Source organism: Lissotriton vulgaris, chromosome 7 (assembly GCF_964263255.1).
Source record: "Lissotriton vulgaris chromosome 7, aLisVul1.2, whole genome shotgun sequence".
Lineage (NCBI taxonomy): Eukaryota > Metazoa > Chordata > Amphibia > Caudata > Salamandridae > Lissotriton > Lissotriton vulgaris.
Window position 1 is genome coordinate 367,493,540 of NC_141695.1, and position 23,556 is coordinate 367,517,095.

Here is a 23,556-nt window from a genome sequence, read left to right on the forward strand (position 1 = left end):
CTGAGGAGTTATTCTGATAAAAATCATCATTTTCAGAAGGTCTATGCTGCTTGCTAGTGGATTTCTTGTGCAGAATTGCAAATTCTGTAATTTCGCGAGTGCGAGATTGTTGCTGCCCGCCGCACCTACATGTTCGCAATTGCGAACTTACACCGCACGCCGCAAAATTGTATCACCAAGAAAAAAAATCCGCTGCGTGCGAATTTGCGGATTTTCGGTAAATTCGCGAGGGTTCGCGGATCGCGAATTTACCGAAAATCCGCGAGCGTAACGGATTTTCCGCCCATGCTTACTGTGGGGGCAGCAGCAGTGGTACAGGGAAGCAGAGAACGTGGGCTCAAAGAAGCCAAGAATTACAGCAGAAAAAAGAAACCAATGATAGACACAGTACAAAAGTCCAGATGTACACAAATTACCCAATACAGTCACCTAAATGCTAACAGGTGCCCCGCAGGGAGCTGAGACAGGCAGGGCAGCCACTGGCACACAAAGGGGCAGACAGCAGCATTGAACACCCAGGCTGGGGGCTTAGCAGCGATGAAGGAGGTGTGGAGTTGCAGTGGAGCTGCTGTGGAGAGAGCAGCCCAGTGATCGAGGTCAAGTTCTGCTAAGGATCTTTTTAAAGATAAGTAATTGTCCGGCCATCATGAAGCTCATTCCATACATTTTGCAGTGACATAATATTGTATAGATTACTTTATGTGAATTATAATTAAATACTCTCACAGAATTCAAATGTGGAGTGTCATAATTCCAACCAAGTTGCCACACTTTTAGGGCCTTATTACGAGTCGGGTGGTTTGCAGACCGTCAGACTCATGGTGGGACTACCAGACTCGTAATGAGGCTCTTAGGGCTCGATTGCAAGTTAGACGATGCAGTGGCATGACTGCCCTGCCGCCACACAGCCAAACCCACGTGAAGATCGCCCGCTGTATAATGACTTTTTTTGTCACTGGCAGCCATTTCCTTTGCTGTTCCCACAGCAGTGCCTAAAAAATAGGCACTGCAAAGGGAGCATCAAAGGAAGTTCCAGCATGACATGCACTGAAAAGTCCATGTTGTGCCGGCACTTCTGTGCTTGTCCACATGGGAGCACTTGTCTACAATGTGTGAGGCATAAAGGGGCCCTCCTTGAAATCAGTGGCGGTGATGAAAGTCGTAATATTCTTGTTGAGAACGCAGCGGTCCCACCAAGTTTATAGATGCCTCTGGACCGCCGCGCCACCACCAGAGAACGACCACTAGGGTTATAATGTGGTGGTCGCAAGACTGCCACCACCGTGCCACCACTAGTCTGGCCCAGGAGGAGTCTGGCGGTATTTGTAATCTGGACCTATGAGGGGCCTATGGGCCATTTATACTGTCAACATTCACAAATCAGAGATGTGCCATTTTCACACCGATTAATTTAGAATGCAATTTGTGATACACATACACATTTCAAACTGTTCACACAAAGGAGGTTGCATGACTTCTGTCTAATAAATATTAATGAGGCTATTCACAATGTGTAACCCCTGTAAATGCCAAGCAATTCCAATTTGATAATCAGAAAACAAATGCCATTTTACAAGTCAGTATGACTTTTTCAACTTGTAAAATGGCTTTTGTGGTCGCAAAACTTGCAATATTTCGAATCACAAGGTTTTAGATAGTGAACGTTTATTTTTGTAAATCAGGCCCTAACTTCAGAAAGCACTGTTCTGAAGTCTTACAATTACTTTCAGAAGGGATATTGAACTATTAACTTGGTCTTAAAGTCCCTCAGGGGCCACAAGGAGCACCCCAATGGTATGCCTCTTCAGTCTGATAATGATCTGACCTTTCAACTCCTTGACCCTTATGATCTCACCCAGCTGTTGCCACAAGGGCCAATAGGCATTCTTCAAGCTCTCAAACATATATACACAGATGATGTGCTCACAACAGGTGCACACATCTCCATCTTTTTATTGAGTAATGCACAAGATACAAAGTACAGTGTAGGTAAGAACAAAAAGGCCTGTACAATTGAGACATTGAAATGTCATCTCTTGAATGAAGACAACTAATTGTTGTTCATTTCTTTTTGTCTAGGTCAAACAGTAAACAGTAAAAAGCAAATATGAATCAGCAACTGACTGGGAACATCCGCAGAAAGATTTTCTTTCTCATCAATGCTTTTGTTGCTCTTCTTGTGCTTTGCTTTGTGTTTTATTACTACCAGAATACGAGTCAATGTACAACTGCTTACTCAGTCCACCATATTACCAGCTTCCATAAGGAACCTAAGATTTTACAGAATGAGTTGCATCTCCTCTCTGATGGGGCATGGACTGTGAATTCCATTGGTCGTCTAGGAAATCAAATGGGCGAGTATGCAGTGCTATATGCTCTGGCCAAACTAAACGGGCGTCCAGCTTATATATTGCCAGAAATGTTCAACAGGCTAGCTCCGATTTTCAAGATACGCCTGCCACAAGTGCACCAAGGAGTGGCCAACAAAATAAAGTGGACACGGTATTGGCTACATAACTGGATGTCTGAGGAGTACAAGAACATCAGTGGGAAGTATGTGCAATTGGCTGGCTATTCTTGGTCTTGGACCTTCTACCACCACATTCGAGATGAGATCCTCAGAGAGTTCACGTTCCATGACTTTATCAAGGAGGAGGCCAATCAGTACTTGGAGAAGCTAAAGGGCTCCCGGAAGAATGTAACCTACATTGGGGTTCATGTTCGAAGAGGGGACTATATTACAACAATGCCCAACTTCTGGAAAGGGGTAGTAGCTGGTAAAGGCTACTTCGAACAAGCTATGAAATATTTTCGAGACAAATACGAGGAGCCTGTGTTTGTAGTGACAAGCAACGGGATGCAGTGGTGCAAGAAAAATATTAACAGCTCCAGAGGCGATGTCTTCTTCTCTGGTGACAGCAATGAGTCATCCCCGGGGAAGGACTTTGCACTCCTCGCCCACTGCAACCACACCATCATGACCATCGGTACCTTTGGAATTTGGGCAAGTTACCTTGCGGGCGGGGAGGTGATCTACCTTGACAATTACACTTTGCCTGATTCACCATTACTCAAACGTTTTCACTATGATGCGGCATACCTTCCAGAATGGATTGGCATCCCTGCTGACCTTTCACCTCTTCTGGCAAAAAAACTTTAACCAGAGAGTGATTGTGTGCAGCTACTGATTGTAGAATGTCATTACATATTCAGTTTTCATGGCATTCCTCCTGAATATTTAAGCTAGAAATTTGAGGTATACATACATCGAGTAACAGTTTTCAGGCATGCTACAGACGGTGAACAACCTTTACAACAAAACTTTCACCACTCAGTGCCTTTACAACGCGGTATTTACAACGCAAACCATTACATGCATTGCGCTGGGGGGCTCTCTAGGATAGGGAATACGTTTAATTTACTATCCAACACCTTCCCTAGTGTCCACGGGGACTGGTGTTGGAATAGTAAATTAAACTTTTCACTATCCAGCACCTCTAAGCGCTATGCGTTGTAAAGGTTTGCGATGTTAAAACCGCGTTGTAAAGGCATGCGTGGTAAAAGCATGCGTTGTAACGTCATACATCCGCTACAGACCCTTAGGTGGCATATTCTCTGGAAACCGTAATATGTCGTTTACAATCATGTTTCTTTAGCATTCTCTAATTTTGTTTGGAAAACAACATGTAGGCCCCCTATTACAAGTTTTTGCATCACCGAACCTGTGGTGGTAGTCCACGGACCGCCAGGCTGGTAGGCCTCCTGCTGCATTAGGACTGTGGTGGTTGGACACCCAAGGATCCATGATCCCTGGTGGTGGTGCTTCGGCCTGAGGCCCTTAATATTCTGGCGGTGCTGCTGTGGCACACCAAGCATATTAGGGGTTGCCACACTTTTCATTGCGCTTCAATCGCCATGGAAAGTGTGGTGGGGATGAATCAAAGGGGGCCCTTTCCTATGCACCATGGGGTGCATGCAAGAGGGCACATGTTGTGACCCCCAATGTGCATGCAGCACCAATTTCTGTAGGGTATGGACTGGATAGTCCATGCCCTGCAGGAACTGCATTGCGGTGCCTTTGCAGTGGGACCACCAAAGAACTACCTTCCAGAGTAAAAATAAGTCATAATCTGGTGGGCAGTCTTTAATAGCTTTGGATGTCTCTGAGCAGGGCGGCAGCGTGGTGGTCCCACTACAAGACCGCCAAAGTCCTAATAAGGCCCCTAGTATATTTAAATGAAGAAGGATGATTTTTGGAAGCTACTCCATTGCAGTAGCACCATATTGGTTATTTCGATTCAATATTGATATGCTATTTTAAACTAGTAACAAGGTACTCTGACTAATTAACAATATTACGTTAACAATGCAGCACACATCAACAGTATAGCAAGTAGCTAACGACAATGGACAAAATGTGGTTGATAATGTTTGTAGCGTGGACAGAATGGTATGTGGCTTTTAAGCTCTATGAAAGACATGTTACATTGTAAAATAATCAGAAGATTAGGCCTGTATCAAAATAGTTTGTATAATACATCAATGTGTCAAACTGCTAAATCTGTTACTGTGAATTTGAAGAATGTTTATATAGTTATTCCAATCCAGTCCAGTCCAATAATTCTTTATTTCAGTTTTTCACCATAAAAGAACAAGCACAGATATATACAAACAGGTTAAAAAATAATTAAAAACAATTAAAAAGAGATAAAACAAATCATCTGAGATAATACTTTTTAAGTTAAAAAAATGATAAGAAAGTCAGCCACAATCAGGTCCATGGTTATGCATATTGAGGAAGTTTTCCTGGCCCACCACATGGAAATTAAAAAACGTGAAACCGCAAACACTATATGGGAATATGTATTGTATTTTAGAATTCTAAATGCTTCCATTCCACGGGTTGTGCCTAGGTTTTTGCATAACTGTACCAACCTTCTTTGTCTTTTTGAGCGATATCTTGGGCAAAAAAAAAGAACACATGAAGTTCAGACTCAACACACATGTTACAGGTTGGCCACCCAGTAGGATTACCACCCGACCAGTTACACGTAAAGGCACGCAGGGGGAGACAGCCGTGACAAAACTACGTATAATTTCCTGCCTGATGCCAGACAGATTACGTCAAGACATGCTTCCCACCTGCAAGTCTTGTTTTCTTCCAGGAAGAGTGATGTGAGGGAGCCGTGAACGGGTTCTGTATGGAGTTTTGTGGATAATCCGCCCCAATAGCAGGTGTTTAATAATTTGTGTAATGTTCTCAAGCAAGCTATACCAGGGTTGCCCCATATTTCTTTTAGTCCTATTTCATAAAGGTCCTCCCTGATCAATAAAAGCCATGGCAACTTTCATGAACTGGGGAGTCTCAGGATATCCAATAGCTCTGATCTATACTCTGACAGTTCCAGTGTTACCCAGGGGCGCCACCAAAAGAGTAATGACCTGCATCCAATTTCCTCAGCAATAGATCTCACCCCAAGGTCCATATGCAGTGGAACCAAAGGGGTGCTTATCGGTAGGCTGAATAATTGTCTAAGGAAGTAGTTCTCAGTAGTGACCAGAGGCCTCTGGTTAGAGTGCCTCCAAAGTTCAGCGCCTTATAGGGCAGCACTTCTGGCCTGGGTTGTATAAATCTCCATTACTGGGCTCACTGATTTGTGGAATTTTTTTCTGAAGAACTTAGCCAGGCCGCCTGTAGTTTGTGTCAGTTTGAGTTTAGAATTGCTGATTTTGACCCCCCAGATCATGTTTTCAGTAAGACTTAGACCCAAGTAATCGAATACAGAGACCTGCTCTAGAGAGATACCATTCATGTGCGGGTGGGGGCGTGTAGATTTGCTAGGGTTGAATATCATAAATTTAGTTTAGGTAATATTGATCTCTAATCCCCTGGTCCTACAAAACTTGCAAACCCCATCTAAGATTCTTTGGATACCAATTGGAGATTTGGAGAGGATGAAGGTTTCGTCTGCGAACATCATGGCAGGAATTTGCATTTGCGCAATTTTACGAGCATCAGTATCCTTACAAACTCTCAGCGCATCAATCAAACCATTGATGTATATGCAGAACAAGGTGGGGGCAAGAACACATCCCTGTCTGGCTCGCCTATTTACAGGGATGGGCTGTGTTAGTTCCCCATTTTTCCCGTATCTGATTTGGGCGTAATTTCCAGTATGTAGCCAGCTCGCTTTGGACCCTCCATAGAGCATCTCTGAGTACCAAGTCAAATGCACTTTTCAGGTCAACAAAGACCAGAAACAGGCTGCCCCCTTCTGGTCTGTTTTCCAATAGAGAAGCTGGAGCCTGAAGATCTGATCTATTGTTAATGTGCTCTCCCTAAAGCCATCCTGCAAAGGGGTCAGGATCTTTTGTTCTTCCAGCCAAGATTGCAGATGATCTAAAAATACCCTGGCAAAGATTTTCTGTGCGACATTGATCTAGCTGATCTATAATTTGCGGGTGACAAAGGAGATCCCTTCTTATTTACCGGGATGATCTCAGCGCCTAACCAAGTTGCGGGAAAAGCCAAGCCATTCCCTGTAAAATGGCGTTGAAGATCACCCAAAAGTAAGGACCCCAGATCTTAGGGTCAGCCTGATTGAAATCCCCTGGAATCTTATCCAAGCCAGCAGCTTTGCCAGGTACTATTTTATTTAGGGATTCATGGACTTCTGTAGAGGGCTAGGAAATGCTCTCTCCAACAAATAGGTATTAAGTGGTACTTTTAAAGTTGCAGATTGTCCTATAGTTATATATTTAAGGTATTTAACAGTTACACATAAACGCATCACTGTCAGAATATTGAGGTAACCAATATTCTTTGACAAAAATATCATGTCAAAAATTATACTTATAATTGTTTTTATAATGGTAGGTACAAAAATATCAAACTATCTTGTGAGCGCCTCCAAGCACATGGCAAACTTGGAATATATATATATATATATATATATATATATATATATATATATATATGAGGTACATGGCGCTCCCGCAAGCAACACACAGAAATTCAGCCGATCAGTGGACACAGGCACCAGCAAGACCCGTAGTTTATATATATATATAACATAATCCTGAAGCTAGGCAATCCTTTCACCAAAAACGCAGCTACAGACCTCCAAGGAAAGTGCTCCAATCACAGAATAATTCAGTGCATAATCATTTATTTCAGTTTTGCCTGCATGACGCGTTTCGGCTGCAGGGCTGCAGCCTTGATCACATGACACCCCGGACATGCTGCTCAACGTAAATAGAAACACTTCCTGGTCAGGCTAGATTGCATGGCATGTAGACACAGAAAAAATATACTATCAGTAATTACATACGTCTCCTGGATCCAGATATACAAATTGCAAGGGAAATCATAAACACTAGCAATAAAAAATATAAATATGTTTTTAAAAACCAGATGATATTTTTTACGATAAAATTAATGGAATACAAGGAATACATATTGATAAAACCCTTAAAAATTCAGAGTCAAACAGTATTATAATAGTCCTTGATACAAATGAAGGCCAAGTGGCCAATTGAAACCCTTAGATAATTGTAAGATCCTTGTCAATAGTTTCTGTTGTTGTGTCACTTGTAAATACAATCAACTCCTTAAATAAAGTGCTAGTGCCAGAAAATTAAATACATTCCAATGTGCAAAATATTGTATCATATCTAGAAAAAACATGATATTAAATTTCATATCATAAATAGATTCCAGGATAAAACATTAAAGTAAAAAAATGTATTATTATGAGTAAGAGAGTAAGAGATAACGCTGTTGCGTGAAATGAGATTTTCTTAAAAAAGTGAAATTCATAAAGTGCATATATATATATACATAATATCGAAATTTTGTTGTTTTAAGCAGCAGAAAACACACAAACTCTTCTTGCGAAAAAAGGCCTTTATTCCAAATGCAAAGGCAAACACTCAACGTGTTTCGGGGATTCTCCTCCCTTGTTCACAAGTTTGCTGCTTAAAACAACAGGATTTCGATTTTATGGTTAGGTTCATTACCTACACACGAACCACTGTCACCAAGTGGCCAGACCATAACGAGACTCAGCAGCTGCTGAGCCAAAAAGGAGTTTTCATATATATATACATATATATATGTACAGTTGAAAGTAGTATATATACATATAAATATATATTTTACATTATATTAAATATATGCTTTTCATTTACTACTATAAAAAGTATATATATTTTAAATAAAGCATACATTATACAAATAACATGAAATTAAAAATATATATATATAAACAAATGATATCAAATTTAAATATTGAAATATTACATTTATTATTTCCACTTCAGTTTATTCACCAATACAGAATGTATCGGACTTCAAGGCTGGCCTCAATTTACTGTTCTCACTCCAAATAACGACTCAGTAGGGAAAGTGTTGGACTTCAGAGGAGTTACATTTTTTATTTCCACTCCAGTCTAAGGGCTGATGGACCCCCAAACCAACCTGCGGTTGTGGTGCGGTCCTGCCGCACTGGTGGTCTGACTGCCCTATTTTACGCTGGGCAGTCGTAGCACCATGGTACTGCTGCTGACGCCATGAATCCGGCGATCTCTGGTGGTCTTTCAGTGGTCGAGACCCATAATATGCTGGCGGTACCACCAAGCATATTAGGAGTTTCCTCACCACCACAGTTTTCATGACAGTGAGCCCACCATGAAAAGTTTGGCGGTGAGGAAACAAAGTGGGCCCTTCAGGTCCCCCTGTTGCCTCTGCGCCGGTGGATGCATGCAGAGGAGTATATAGTGTGCCCCCTGTCCTGCAGGGACTGGTCATAACAGTCCATGCTCTGCAGGAACATGCAATGGCATTCCCTTTGCAGTGTCTTGCTAAGGCTCACTAATGAGCCTTAGGACTGCACCACCGTGGGCCAGCGACTGCAGGACTGCCTGGCCTGGATTACAGTCTGAATCAGGATGGCGGCCTCATTATGGCTTTGGCAGTGTGGCAGCCCTCTGCCAAACTGCCAATGTAATAATATGTCCCTTAGCAGCAATGGAGAAAATAATTAGACATTGAGGGGTTACATTTATGATTCCTACTCCAGGGAGCGCGAAGGTAGGAAAAGGGTTGGATTTTTCAGAGGTTAAATTTACTATTCCCTCTCCAAACAGTGCAACAGTAGGGAAAGTGTTGGACTTCAGAGGGTTTACGTTTACTATTACCACTCCAGTCTAAGCAAAAGAAGGGAAAGCATTATACTTTTGAGGGTTACACTTACTATTTTAACTCCAGTCAGCACAACAGTAGGAAAACTGTTGGGCTTCTGAGGGGTTTCGTTTATTACTGATACTCCAAACTGTGCAGCAGTAGGGAAAGTGTTGACTTTGAAGAGATTAAATTTACTATTCCCACCCCAAACAGCGAGAAAATAGGCAAATTGTAGATTTCAGAGGGGTAATATTTGCTATTCCCACTCCAGTCAAAGCAACAGCAAGGAAAGCGTTGGACTTCGGAGGGATTACATTTAATATTCCCACTCCAGTATTAGCAACAGAAGGGAACGCATTCGATTTTGGAGGATTTACATTTATTATCCCACTTCAGTAAGCACAACAGCAGGGAAAGTGTTGGACTTAGGAGTGGTTAAATGTACTATTTGGACACTAAACAGCACAACAGTAGGGAAAGTGTTGGACTTCAGAAGGGTTAGACTTATTATTCCCACTCCTAACAGCAATGCAGCACACATAGAAAGAGGAAATAATAAGAAATAAAGATATTTCTCCTTTTTGCACATACCCTGAAAAGATGTAGCAGTGTGATGCCAGTCTTGGTATGCAAATGTGCCAAAATCCATGGATGGAAGCATGTAAACACCCATTCTCCGCCCATGGATCGCCTTCTCAGGGTACAGTACCAACAGGCAGCAACATGAGCTGCCTTGTGTTACTTCAGATTTACCAAACAATGCAGGGCCATGCAAGATGGCCTTGAGTTGCTTAGTAAATCTGATTTTAGTATTGCTTGGCTCTTACAACACCATGCATGGCACAACAGCAATGCATACTGTGATAAAACTGGCCGTTGATATTATGGATCCCTCAATAAAAATCTATAGGCCCGAACAGCCAAAGCTGCTGACATTGGAGCTCGGTGAATTTGGTTTGAGACCTGGCATTGACTCAACATCCTATGATTCAGGTCAAATCCCTTAATCCTCCCATACCATAAACGGTCTGAGCTCTGGTAGTGTAATGGGGTGCTCAGTTAAAGTTCTCTTTTGCTCTTTGGCCATATTTGCGCTTTATAAAACTGCAAAAATTATAATCAGCCAATTTTTAGATCTGATTGCTGTAAACTGTTTACAAATTCGACTGGAACATAATACCTTTAGATATCAAATGAAGTAAGTTTAAGACACACATATTTTCAAATACGTATATGCAGTGCCTACTGATGAATTTAGAAACTTCTTCCTGATTTTCCCCATGTGTACAAAAGGAGGATAGTGGATCTTTTTCCTTTATTATCGAATTTGGAGGGCAATCATATCCTTTGTGCAAGACTGGATGCACGGAACCCGCATGCATTTGCCCCACATGACTTTACAATTCAATCACTACCCTTACTGCAATGTTACCACGCATTATTTTACCATGTAAGTCGTCACAATGACTTGCCTAGGAAGACGCTAGACTTTGGAATAGTATAAATTACTATAACTACTCTTGTCTAAGCAACAGCCGGGAAGGTGTTGGACTTAAAATTCAACACCAGTCCAACAACCTGCCTCCTAAAGCAAGTCGTTGTAAAGTCTTGAGGGTTAAAGTTACGTATGGTAACATTGAAGTTGGGGAACTGATTTCATTGTAAAAGCAGGTCATTGTTGTAACTGCGGGCTAAAGGAGGTTTCCCTCAGTGAGCAGATTATTGGGAAAGCCACAACACTACATCTTCACAGAGTGGCATTTGTCCCAGCCCCCGCAATGCAGCACATGGCAGGCTTATAGGGAGAATAGGGAATAATGTTTACCTCATACAGTCTCAATAGGATATCTCCAGCACAAAGAGGAGAAGCTGATTTTTTTGGGTAGGTCACTCTTTACTGCATTTTCTGATGATCAAATGTATCTTTCTTGATCAATGGGGACAAGTGCTGTCTATTTGGCCACAAATGTGTAAAAGCAATTTCATTAAATTTTGCAGTGCAGAAAAGCAACTGCAGATGCTCAAAGTCTTAGTGAATTTCCAATAAAGGTCCTATATCTATATGTGAGACCTGTCGTTAATTTTTGCGTTGCAGGTCTGATCTAAAATAACACAAAGTATTTTATTTAGTGCCGAACTGTGGTGCCAGTTATCACATCACATTTCTAATGCAGGTGATGGAGCGGTGCTATATGGGAACATTTGGCATAGGGTTTCTTCTCTCTGCATTTACAGCCCGGCAAAAAAACTGTTGTGCTGTTTAACACACTATGGAAACTGTTCCACTGTGTTTCCAAGGTAGTGCATCACCAGGAATCAGGGTCTAAATTTGTGGCTCTAAATCCAGCATCTAAGCTATTTATTAGGATAACTTAAACTCTTCTTCAAAAACCAGTCAATCTAAATAGGCAATTTACTGACATAAATCACAATTGACAACATTACAAAATAAATTACTGCTCAACTCAAGTATAATGGCAAATGATATTTGATGTCAAAGATCCACGGGCCAAATTTAGTAGTTTTGATCTATGCAAATTAATCAAAAAATAAAAACTTACAAAATACGATGAAGGAAATAAAGTCATGAAAAAATAAGTTTAAGGTATGACAATTAAACTAATCGTTTTAAAGGAAGGATCATTTTAGAAAATCCCATATTACATTAATTAAACGTTTGTGAAATGTAGGACTACTGAGCGGCTTTTAGGTTCAAGGATTGGTAATGTTCAGGGGTGCTGAGTGGTTTTTAGGGGTCATTGGTTGGAGTTCAGGCAGGGACGGTGGTTTATAGGGTTGAGGGATGGGAGGAGTTTAGTGGTGGTGAGGGGTTTTTAGGTATCAGAAATGGATGGAGTTTAGGGGTGGTGAGGGTATTTTAGGGCATCTAGTAGTTCATCAATGTAAAGTAAGGCAAAGGTCATATGCTGATATTTAAAATATTATGTGTTGCTACATCAATATTAGCTCTATTTAAATTGTGAATATACTGAGTACTGTATGCGACAGTGCAAAATAATAATGTTGAATAAAAAATGTTAAATAAATTACAATCTATGTGACAGCAACTAATTGAATGTGTATTGTATTTTTATGTTATATCAGTAGATGTATTGTTGATTCCCCTGCTCTATTTATTTAAATATCTGGCTCTCCCCAATAACCACTTGTCCCTCACACCACCAGCACCCATGTGCCCCACCCATGTACCCTTCACTACAACCTCTGATGTATGGGGCATCTGTAAATGGTTTTAAAATTATTCCAAGTTAGCACTCATGTCAAGTAGATTAAATACAATTTCAACAAGGCAGCCATACTAGCTCACGGATGGACATGCGTACTCAGGCTTGGTAGCCATCTTGGAATTCTCTATCTTTCCTGTTGAAAAAAAACATTCTTAGATTGGCGGCCATCTTTCAATGGTTTTGTCGTAAGTGAACTTAAAACCAAAAGTAAATCAGTAAAGCAGTCTGTCTGCGCACCTGTGTTCTGATATATTGTGTTTGACACAACCTACAAATATGACTCAACTACTATTTTTAATATTTATGAAAAATACAGTTTAATAGTGAAGTAAACTTTTTAATATATATTTACCTAAAGTAATTTTTAGAAAGTTACCTTTCCATTCCTGAAGCTTTTGGAGCCTAATTTGCATTAGCATGACAGCCGCTGCTTTGACAGTGCTTGACCTGAATGAGGTGTGAAAACTGTTCGAGAGCAGAGATAATGGCTTAAACCTGGTGACAGTATTGGCTGGGTTTGGATTGTGTGATACCCGTTTTCACTGTCACATAACCCCCATTTATGAGTTTGCAGAGTAAAGTTTTTCCAATTATAGTACTGCTGAATGGATCACACACAGGTCAGTAGCAAGTCTGGAAAACAATTTAAAGCCGGCCTTGCGGCCACCCTGGGATTTTTCTCAGCATTTCCAGAGCTAGAAGTCCAGAAGAAAGCAGCAGGAAGAATATAGATACATGTTCACCCGCAAAACTCCCAGAATGCATTGCAACAGAAGTCTTGAAGATTAGCAATTGTTGCACAACATTTAAAAAAGTGAGCATCCAGAATGTTGGTCTTTTTGTTACTGAGCCCCTACACCTTTCTTAGCCCCCATCGCCTTCTCTTCCATTGGCGCTGGAGCAAATGCTGCACATGGACAGAAAGATTAAGAAGAAGGCAGATGGAGATTGCTGACGGAGAAGAATAGGCTGTATGCAGGACTTTTTTCCAGCTCTTGTAAAGAACTAGTGCCCCATCTCAACTTCAACTCATCCGACTATTAAAGAAATTCTGTGTCCTATCTTTGGACAAAATGCTGCCCCTGTGATGCTGAATCTGCTTGACAATGCGTTCCAATCCCAAGGAAACATTTATAACTCCAAAAGCGGGTGAGCGAAAAAACTATCAAGGAGAACTAGTGCACAAGGTAAGCCATGAAACTCGCAAATAATTCATGCAACAAAATGTTCATAGTCACTTCATAATTCCAAAAAGTGTATTTCATAAAAATGCAAAAATGTTTAGCCATAGTATTTTCAGATTACATCATTGCATTGACAGGCATTTAGTAAAAGCGATAGTTTGAATTTAGTGTGAATTTAGAAACATTCATGTCCACCTCTGCCCTGGCAACATTGCTATTAATGAACTAAGAGGTCAGTCAATTGTCATAAGCACTCTATATGAGGCCTAGATTCGTATTGAACTTGGAACAATATTATCATCTATTAAATCAATCACAAAAGTAATATTTTCCTCCGATCAAATAATTTGTTTGAGTGTAGAAGCCAGGACTGATGCCAGGTTTTCTGCTTTTGCATTGTTAATCCAGCCACTTGAATGATAGCTCTTTATTTCTACTGCTTAATATCAAAAGCGAATGCTTTGAAATGTATTCTTTGAGCATGTGGTTAGAGCGTGCATGGAAGGTAGAAGCCACATGCAAGTCAATTGTTATGTGTACCATGTATACAGCCTAGATTCTTACCATAGGTGGGAAAACATATTAGGCCATTAAATCACTCAAGAGTTATCTGCCTACCACTCATATCTAAATCTCAATTCAGCTCCTCTTATTGCTGCATTTTTGTGAAAGTGCATTTACCGATGTATATGTGTAACACTTGTCAACTTGAACTGATTGTTTCACGTTTGGTCAGTACCACAGACCATGTGCTAATTTGTAAACACGTGTGCTTGTTTCTTCTCTCAGCCATGCTGCAACGGTGCACTTTTCCCTTGAAGTAAGGGTTGTCTCACTGCTTGCCCCTCCATCACCCAGATATTTCAGTTGGGTGCAAAAGTATATAAATCTGTCACATCAAAACTAACAATGATTGACAAACATTTGAAATCATGTGCTTTATTTACCAGTTCCAATCAATAAATGCTGGAGTGCTGTTTTCCTTGAAAGAAAGGTACGTTGTTTTTGAGAGCATCGGTTATGGCCATGTTAATGTTTGCCAATGTTTGTACTCACTTAAATGTTAGCTGTAGTTTTTTTTACCAGAGTTGGTACAGATAGCGCTGTTCATCTCTATGCACATGTGCTCCTGGATTTCATCCTTGATCCGTAGAGATCAGAAAAACAAATTACATCAGGAGTTGCTGAGAATTCTGCAACAGTCCTCTGAAATCTCAGTTACTCTCACTGGCACACGGGTGCATATCCAAAAGCTTGTCAGCTCGCTGGCTCAAGGGGGCCTTTTCAAACAGTAGGGACATGGGCACACACTGCCTCACATCACAGCACAGTTCGTCCTTTACCATCATAGTAATTGCAATACATTTGTTCTTACTTGAATGTTAGCTGTAGTTTTTCACCAGAGTTGGTGCAGATAGTGCTGTTCATCTCTAGAAATGTGTTTCTGGATGTTGCCCTTCATCAGTAGAGATTAGAAACACAAATTACATCAGGGGTTGCTGTGAATGCTGCCACAGTCCTCTAAGGTCTCAGTACTTCTTACTGGTGAAAAAGTACAACTTCAAAAGTTTGTCAGCTTGCTGGCTCAAGGAAGCTTTTATAAACAGAAGGTTTATGTGAGCACACAGCATCACATCACAGCACAGCTCTCCCCTTAGCGCTATGGTAAATGCAGTGCAATGCTTGTGCTTACTTGAATGGTAGCTGTAGATTCCCACCAGAGTTGGGGCAGATAGTGCTGTTCACCTCTAGTTAGACCCCCCAGGATATAGCGGCATGGATTCGAAAATTTAGCGGCACAAAAATGGAAATGTAGCGGCACAAATATGAAAATTTAGCGGCAATTTTGCGGCATTTTATGTTCCCATTTTTCCTACAACAAACACAGATATCTTAGTTTTTTTTAGTTATTTAACAACATTAAGCGATGTATATTTGGTTTACTTACAATGTAGACACTTTGTCTCCCTCGAGCGTGTGCTTCACAATTATGGGCTGCTGCAGTTTCACAGCAAATCTACAACTAGGAAGGATATTTCTTTCCTGTCCATATTTTATTGTATCTTGCTCCCCGTCCCATTCTTCCCCTGTTGTTGCAACAACACCTCCTCACTGTACAGGAGTTTTTCCAGCTAGTACTGCAGCCACTACGTCTGGTGCACTACGTGATTTTAACATGGCAGCTCCCAGTCTACCAACACATGAGTTGGTGAGCGCCCAATTGTCTATACCATACCTAGGCATCCTACTGGCCCCCACACCGGTGAAGACACTTGCAGCCAACTAAGGCCCCTTCTCGCCCAGACCAACACAACGCTCTCTGCATGGAACCGCTCAGGGCTGTCATGGTCCGGCCGTATTGCGGCTGTCAAAATGACAATACTCCTGCGCATTCTTTTTAGATTTCAGACCCTACCATTAACCCCATTGCCAGCGATCCTCGTTAACCTACATCTCGTCATTAACTGGTTCATCTGGAAAGGCAAGAATCTGCGTCTTCACCAACAACAACTTATCCGACCCAAATCGGAGCGAGGCAGGGGGCTTCCCCTGATCCCATGGTATTTCCAGGCTAAACATCTCAGATAATACGTGATGACCTCACTGAGATCACATATGAAATCACCAATGGCATCATTGCTGATGTCATTGTATGAACCAGTGTCATATGGGATACAGAGTATGTGCACATCAAGCAATAACTATGCATACTTCTTTTGGCCTTTGGCAGCGTGCACCACGCATTGGCCACAGTACCTGTTCTGTGTCCAGACCCTGCACCCAAACCATGAGCCCAAACCATTGGGAGGCTAGCCAAACTGCACATAAACTTACGCGGTATGTCCAGCCTGCACTTTCTACTAAAAATGGCTTTGCCAATGTTTAAGTCAAATTGACCTTTAGAGAAATATATAGATTTTCAGAAAGGCAAGGACATATAAAAAGTCACTATGGCTTGGTGCGAGTAGTTCATGTAATATAGAGAACAAGGCTAGGGATCTGTCCGACTAATGAGGCGATTGTTGCAGTTCAGCATTTCTGTGCCGTGGCCAGTGCCTTCTCAGACAGCAAGTGAGTGACAGATTCAAGTAATTAGTAGTAAGGGGAGAGTAGTAACATACATCTGCCCATAGCTGAGGGAGAAGAGATGATATTTAAATTGAGCAGCATTGACATTTACAGTATAACATGCATGCCACTATTTGGAAAAAGGAAAGAGGGAGATTTTGAAAAAGAAATGGGGAGAAGTATCTTACCCATTGACCTACATTGAAGTGAGGGCAATGTTAGGCAGGGTACAACTGAAATAAAGTCGCATTTGGCTTTAACGGTCATGAGTCTCCTTCCTGAATAATGTGTGTTTGCATCTATTCAACACGGACAATTCCCATGAACAGGAGAACAAGAGAAATGAGAACCTACTATAAATTGTATGAATACAAACATTAACAATGTAATTAAATATAAATCATTCATCGTTAACTGTCAGACAGAAGCACAATTATAATATACACTTAAAAGTTGGCATTTTTCAGAGCATGTAGTGTCCTATCACAAATAAGTGAGCAGGGCAGGTTTGTGAAAAACATAAAATATCTACAAAGGTATTGAGTAGGCCAGGAACTAGAACATTTCGAATAAACGTAGTCCATAAAAGGCAAAGTATGGGAAGGAAAGAGAGAGCAGGAGAAATTGGACTGGACACAGACGCTGTCAGTAAGTGGTAGAGTGAATGATCATAGAGCCAACAGAGGATGGGTGCCCACACAGAGAGGAGTGCATATCTATAGACTCCAGAACCACAGCAAAGAGGAACAGTCATGAACTGTGTTTCAAACCCAGGCTTCTCAGATGGGAAGGCTGGCAGAGACACCACAGGCATTACATCATGGTCATTCAGTGGGTGTAGGGAGCGGTTTAAACTTTGTAGAGAATCACGTGGCATCTGGAAGGGGGGGGGAGAGAGAAAGAGAGAGATCGAGATTGATCCTGACTGCCTGCCACTACCGTCAGCCGCCATCCAATGCATGCCAGAGCTCATGTAGCCAGGGAACTTCTATAAGCCCCGGCGCTTTGCTGATGTACGCACATGCGTTTCTCTTTCAGTAATCCTTTCTTTCAGAGTCAGCCCTAATGACTTCACTTACAGCGATCACATCTCCCTCTGTAAGTCAAAGGTGACTCTTTGTTTCTAGCGAGCACTGTCTAATCGCCCGTCCCGTAGAGCGGGTAAGTGCATTCTAGTGGACGATGCATAGGTCCAGACTGCACTCCAGGAAGTCGATCACGGAGCTTAGTCACTAACCAGACCCCCCAGGATATAATATAGCGGCTGCTTTTGTAAAAATGCGGCGCGATTTCTACTAAAGTGATGATTTCGCGGGCACTTCTGTAAAAATCGCGGCATTTTTACAAAAGTCCCGATTTCGCGGCAAACCGCGAAATCGCGAAATCGCGATATCCTGGAGGGTCTGTCTAGTGAACTGTGCTGGGATTTTAGGCAATGTGCTCCCAACCTTCCTTATTTTGAAAAGACTTCCTTTAGCAAGCAAACTGACAAGCTTTGGAAATGCACATGTGTGCCTGTGAGTGGTACTGGGACCTGTGGGGAATTTGGCAGCATTTCCACCAACTTTTGATGGCTTTTCTTTGTTCTCTTCTACTTCTGCTCTCTACTGATGAAGGGTTAAACCCATAGACACATGTATAGAGATACACAGCAATGTCTGCATCAACGTTGGTGAATATCTACCGCTAATTTTGAAGTAAGCACTAATTGTGTACTGCATACACCAGGATGCAAAGGGGTGAACTGTGGCTAAAGATTGCCAAGTTGTTACCTTACCTGGGTATGGCTGGTCTTGTTATTTCCTTTCTCACCTCCACCCACAGCAACATTGCTGCAGATTTTGCAATGCACTGTATCATAACACAATAACACAGGGTAGCTTTGCTGTTACAATGCTCTTTCGTCTGACAGGCAGATGTAATTCAGACTATTACTATGTATGAGATGAAAGATAATGTATGCTTGGACAGGGCTGGGTTCTTTAGGATGGGGTGACAGTGAATAGGTGACCCACAGGTCAGTTGTGCTGGAAACAAGTAGGCCTTCTCCAGTAAACCATGTTGGCAATCAATCAATCAATCAATCAAGATATTCATGAAGCTCACGACATACCCGCTAGGGTTTCAAGCTGCTGAGGGGGGGGGGGGGGCTGCTACTGGTCGAAGAATACAGAGATCCAAATGTTTTCTTAGGGCCCCATTGTTGAACACCAGGGTTGCATTATCTTTCATTTTCACTACCCTACACTAGTGTTGTACTTTGAGCATCCTATTCTTGCAATTCCACTTTTTTACCTTCATTATTCTGTTCCTATCTTTCTTTGTGTCTTCTTCCCTTGCTCTGGGTCATGACCTGTTGGTGAAAAATAAGCTTCAATCTCCTAAAATTAGTGCAGGCACTCATCACAGGCGCATTCAGTCGTGGGAAGGGCTGTATATACATACTTCACATAAGAGGATGGACTTATCTCTGGAGAGTACAGGCAGCAAAAGCAATCATATCTACATGGAAATGTGCCAGACATGAAATAGTACTCCGAGTAGAGTGGTCTCGTGGATGAGTACATTTTTTACACTGACAAAGGCATCATTATTTTAAGCATTGCTCACAAAAGCACAGGCTGTATACTGCCTAAACCAGGTGTGTTGCTTTATATAATTCTTATCCCTGTACTGTATGTACTGTATGTATTGTTGTAGTGTAGTTCCTATTTCTCCTATATGCTCTGCGCATTGGAATGATATACATTATAATTTTTGCATAGGACTGAGGTCAGTATGCCTCTATCGAGTATATTAAACTTAATTACTTTGTGTGCCAGCTAACTCAGAGGTCACTTGAAACTTCTCAAATAAACAAGAAGGGAGTAGTTTCTGACAACCGCATAAACATGACAACTTTGTTTCCCTTAGAATCGTAACAGTTCTCAGAATCGTGGAAACAATAGATAACAGTTTCATTCAGTCAATCATGCATGCTTAGTTTCTTCAGAGTTACACAGAAATAGATAGACGGGCGTTTCAATAAAAAGATTTATTGAACAGTCTTATTTCTCGTGCAAGAGATATGAGCTGTTACAATCGCAAGACAGTATGCGGAATATATTACTTACAGAGTAAGCAGAAAGAAGAAATAATACTGCAATAGCATGGTCTTTTAACTATGACATATATTTATATAATTATACATAAATAACACAGGCTAAAATGTGAATACTCGTCTGGTGTTTCTAAATAGTTCTACCCCAGTGTATCTAACCTAAGTGTAGTACGAGATAAGAAGTAGGTGCTGTTTTCCATAGTATGGTGAGCTATAGTTTGTATTTAGTTTGTATGCCAAGAGTCCCTTTAGGTTTTAGTCTGCTCCATACCGTCGAATGAGAGAGGTGGGGATCTCTTTCCGCATCTCAATACCTAACACCCCGCGAAGGGAGTCGGGACACTGGAAGCTGGATTCTCTGCGAGCAGGATGACAGCGTCTGGTCAGTGCATCAGGCAGGCTCGAATTTCTTCCAAATTCGCTGTGGCGAGCCGCATTGAGCTGTGTAGCCGAGCAGTGGTTTGCCATGGTAAGTGAAGGTATATTTATACCTGGTAGGTGGTGTAAAATAAAGATGAATGGCAAAGAAGGCTTTAAACTATTAAGAAATAGTTTATTTAAGTAAAAGGCAGCAAATCACAGGAGCACGACTATTCAGGGCAGTGTCCAACAGTCTAATGACTACAGTACAGTTAAACATGCAACAGAGGTTTGTAACACGAGCGATGCACTTTTGAAGAGAAACATTCTCTTCAAAAGTGCGCGCCACAGAACGCAACATCGTAGTACTTAATAAGACATGGAGAGCGCCTGAGCGTGCCATATCTTATTTAAAGATACACTACATCTTCTCCCTATTTACATAAATAAAAATAATAAATAAAAGAGAATAAAAAGAAAATAAACAGACAAAACTAAGAAAGAAAATAATCTTTAAAACGAGTAGGAAGAGAACAATTCCTGTGACACCTGTCAGTGGAAACATTAGAAGAGCTAGCACGAACATGAGAATCAACAGTAGCATCACAGTGAGGTTCTTCAACATTAGAATCTACAATAGGATTGGAATTAGAATCTGAAAGGCGAACACAAGGAGAACTAACATGAGAGTGTTCATCAGAGAAGTTGCACCTAAAGGGAAAAAAGAGCAAGAGGAAGAATCATTGACATATTTAGTAGTGGAGATTTTTCTTGCCTGTTCTGGAGTAAGTCTTACAATGACACGCTTACTCCACCACCCCTTTCGATCAAGAAATAGAGATCCCTTAGAAACTTTGAGAACTTGAGCAGGTAAAGAGAAGGTTGATAAACCCTTCTTAACCCTGCTATTAAACTTCACCATGACCCAGTCTCCAACATTGAAAGGTTGACTAGAAGAAAGAATTTTTGAATTAAAGTTTTTTTCTTGAGTCAATTGTTTTGAAGCAACATTCACTTTAACAACTTCCTTGTCACGACAAGCTAAACAAGATTTGTCTTTAGACTGCAAATCTTTTATCCAAGATGGGCAAATATTCCCATTTGGATTTATTTTTCTCAAAAGTCTGAAAGGGGAAATTCCAGTGGTACTATGAGGGGTAACCAAATATGACCACAATTTGCCCCTTAGAACTTTTTCTACATCCAAATTAGAGGAAACAGCAGTCTGGATACCTTCCTTAAAAAACGTATTCATCCTCTCTATCAGACCATTCGAAGAAGGCAAATAAAGTGCTACTCTAAGGTGTTTAATGTCATATGATTTTAAAAATGATTCAAAAGAAGAGGAGCAAAAATGAGAGCCATTATCACTGACTAATTCTCTAGTGGGACCCTCAGAGAGAAAAATTGTACTCAAAAATGTAATAACTACAGCAGAAGTGGGATTCTCAGAGAACTCAAAAACACACCACTTTGAATGGTAATCAATCAATGATATAATGTAGCGTTTATCACTAGGTAACACTTCCCAAGAACCAGAAAAATCAATAGCCAGCTTTTGCCAAGCCTCTTCAGGAAATGGAACTGTATGCAAAGGTAAAAGGGGTGTCTTCCAATGCTTGTCTGAAATCAAGCATGTGGAACAAGAATCAATCCAGTCAGTGACATCCCTATCTAAGTCAGGCCACCAAAAGTGCACCTTTAACTTCCTCGAGGTACCACCAATACCAAGGTGTCCTTGATGAGCAGAGTCAAAAAGTTTTTTGCGAATGCTCAAAGGTGGGACACATAAATCGCCCCTAAAAATTACATCATTTACATCATTTACAATAGTAAGTTCTTCAGAAACTTGTGCAAAAACCTTCAATGAAGCAGGGAGTGAATGAATTTTTGGCCATCCAGCAACAATTAAGTTTTTAACATTAACAGGAACCGAATCTTCAGAGCAACTCTTCAACCAATCAGCCTCTGAGATGCAAAAAGGTGAAAGAACTAATTCTTCTATAGATGCTACAACGCATTCAACGTCATCATTTTCTTCATCATTTTTATCCAAACTCAATCTTGAAAGAGCATCAGCTCTTAAATTATTGCCACCAGATATGTGTTTGATTGTGAAATTGTACTCATGTAACTTTGATAAAATGCGAACCAGTCTGGAAGAAGCCTTGCCTGTTCCATTACCATTGAGAAGATGAAGCAAAGGCTTGTGATCACTGAGAAGGGTGAAATGTGATCCCCAGATAAACGTTTTAAACTTCTCAAGGGCTTCTCTTTCGATGGTACTATAATGTGACTCAGCCACATTTAGAGCTCTTGAGGCAAAAGCTACAGTATTCTCCTTATAGGTGCTTCTTTGAGTAAGCACCTCACCTAAACCTTTTTGACTGGAGTCAACAGCAATGGTGCATTGCAAACTAGGATTAAAAGAAGATAAAGCAGGTGCCTCTACAATAACCTTTTTTATCATGTCAAAAGCATTGTTAGCTTCCTCAGACCAGGTGAATTTCACATCTTTTTTGAGCAAGGTGCGAAGAGGTTGAATAAACTGAGAATAATTTTGGATAAAGCGTGAATAGTACTCAGCGAGACCAAGGAACGACCTCAGGGCGTCCTTGTCTTTTGGAATGACAACACTAGAAATTGCTTTAGTCAAACAAACTTTCAGTTTGATACCATGAGCAGAAATACTGTGACCAAGGTAGTCTAGTTCTTTAACCATAAATATACATTTTTTAACACCCAAAGTTATCCCAACTTCCTGAAAGAGAGATAAAACTTTTCTTAAGACTTTGATATGTTCTGATTTATCTTTTGAATGTATCAGAACATCATCCTGATAAGCTTGTACATTTGGGATATCATGTAAAATTGTGTCCATAAATTTTTCGAACACACTGGCGGCAGACGCCAGACCAAAAGGAAGTCGAAGGTATTTGAATGCTCCAAAAGGAGTTATAAACGTGGTTAATTCAGAAGAGGACCTCGAGAGAGGGATCTGATGATACGCACTCTTGAGGTCCAAAAGTGTAAACATTTTAGATTCTGAAATACCCGCCAACAATACCTGAATTTTGGGCAATGGATGGCAATCCACAATAATGTTTTGGTTAAGAGAACTCAGGTCTGCACATAAACGAATAGAGGAATCTTTTTTCTTAACGACGTCAATAGGACTAACCCATAAAGAAGAGTTAGTAGGGACAATAATGCCTTCTGAAACCAATTTATCCAACACTTTTTTAAGTTCATCCCTCACATTCAAAGGAATATTCCTTAGTTTATGACAAACAGGAATGGCATTAGGTTTAAGTCTGATTAAATGCTCAAAATCTTTAATGTAGCCAACAGAATCTTTGAATACTTTTGGAAATTCAGATATGAAACTATGAATCGCCAGGTTTTCCTCAT

At 40.9% G+C, this 23,556-nt stretch overlaps 1 protein-coding gene across 1 annotated transcript; it reads left to right on the forward strand.

Annotated features, from left to right (window-relative positions):
* Positions 1–2,107: 2,107 nt before the first annotated feature.
* Positions 2,108–3,160, forward strand: LOC147701661 (galactoside alpha-(1,2)-fucosyltransferase 2-like). The gene has a single exon (XM_086929355.1). It carries the CDS (start codon positions 2,108–2,110, stop codon positions 3,158–3,160), a length of 1,053 nt encoding a protein of 350 aa, XP_086785481.1.
* Positions 3,161–23,556: the final 20,396 nt, after the last annotated feature.

What these genes read in the sequence shown, in the direction of transcription:
- LOC147701661 (XM_086929355.1), top strand. Translation starts at nt 2,108, where the DNA reads ATGAATCAGCAACTGACTGGGAACATCCGCAGAAAGATTTTCTTTCTC.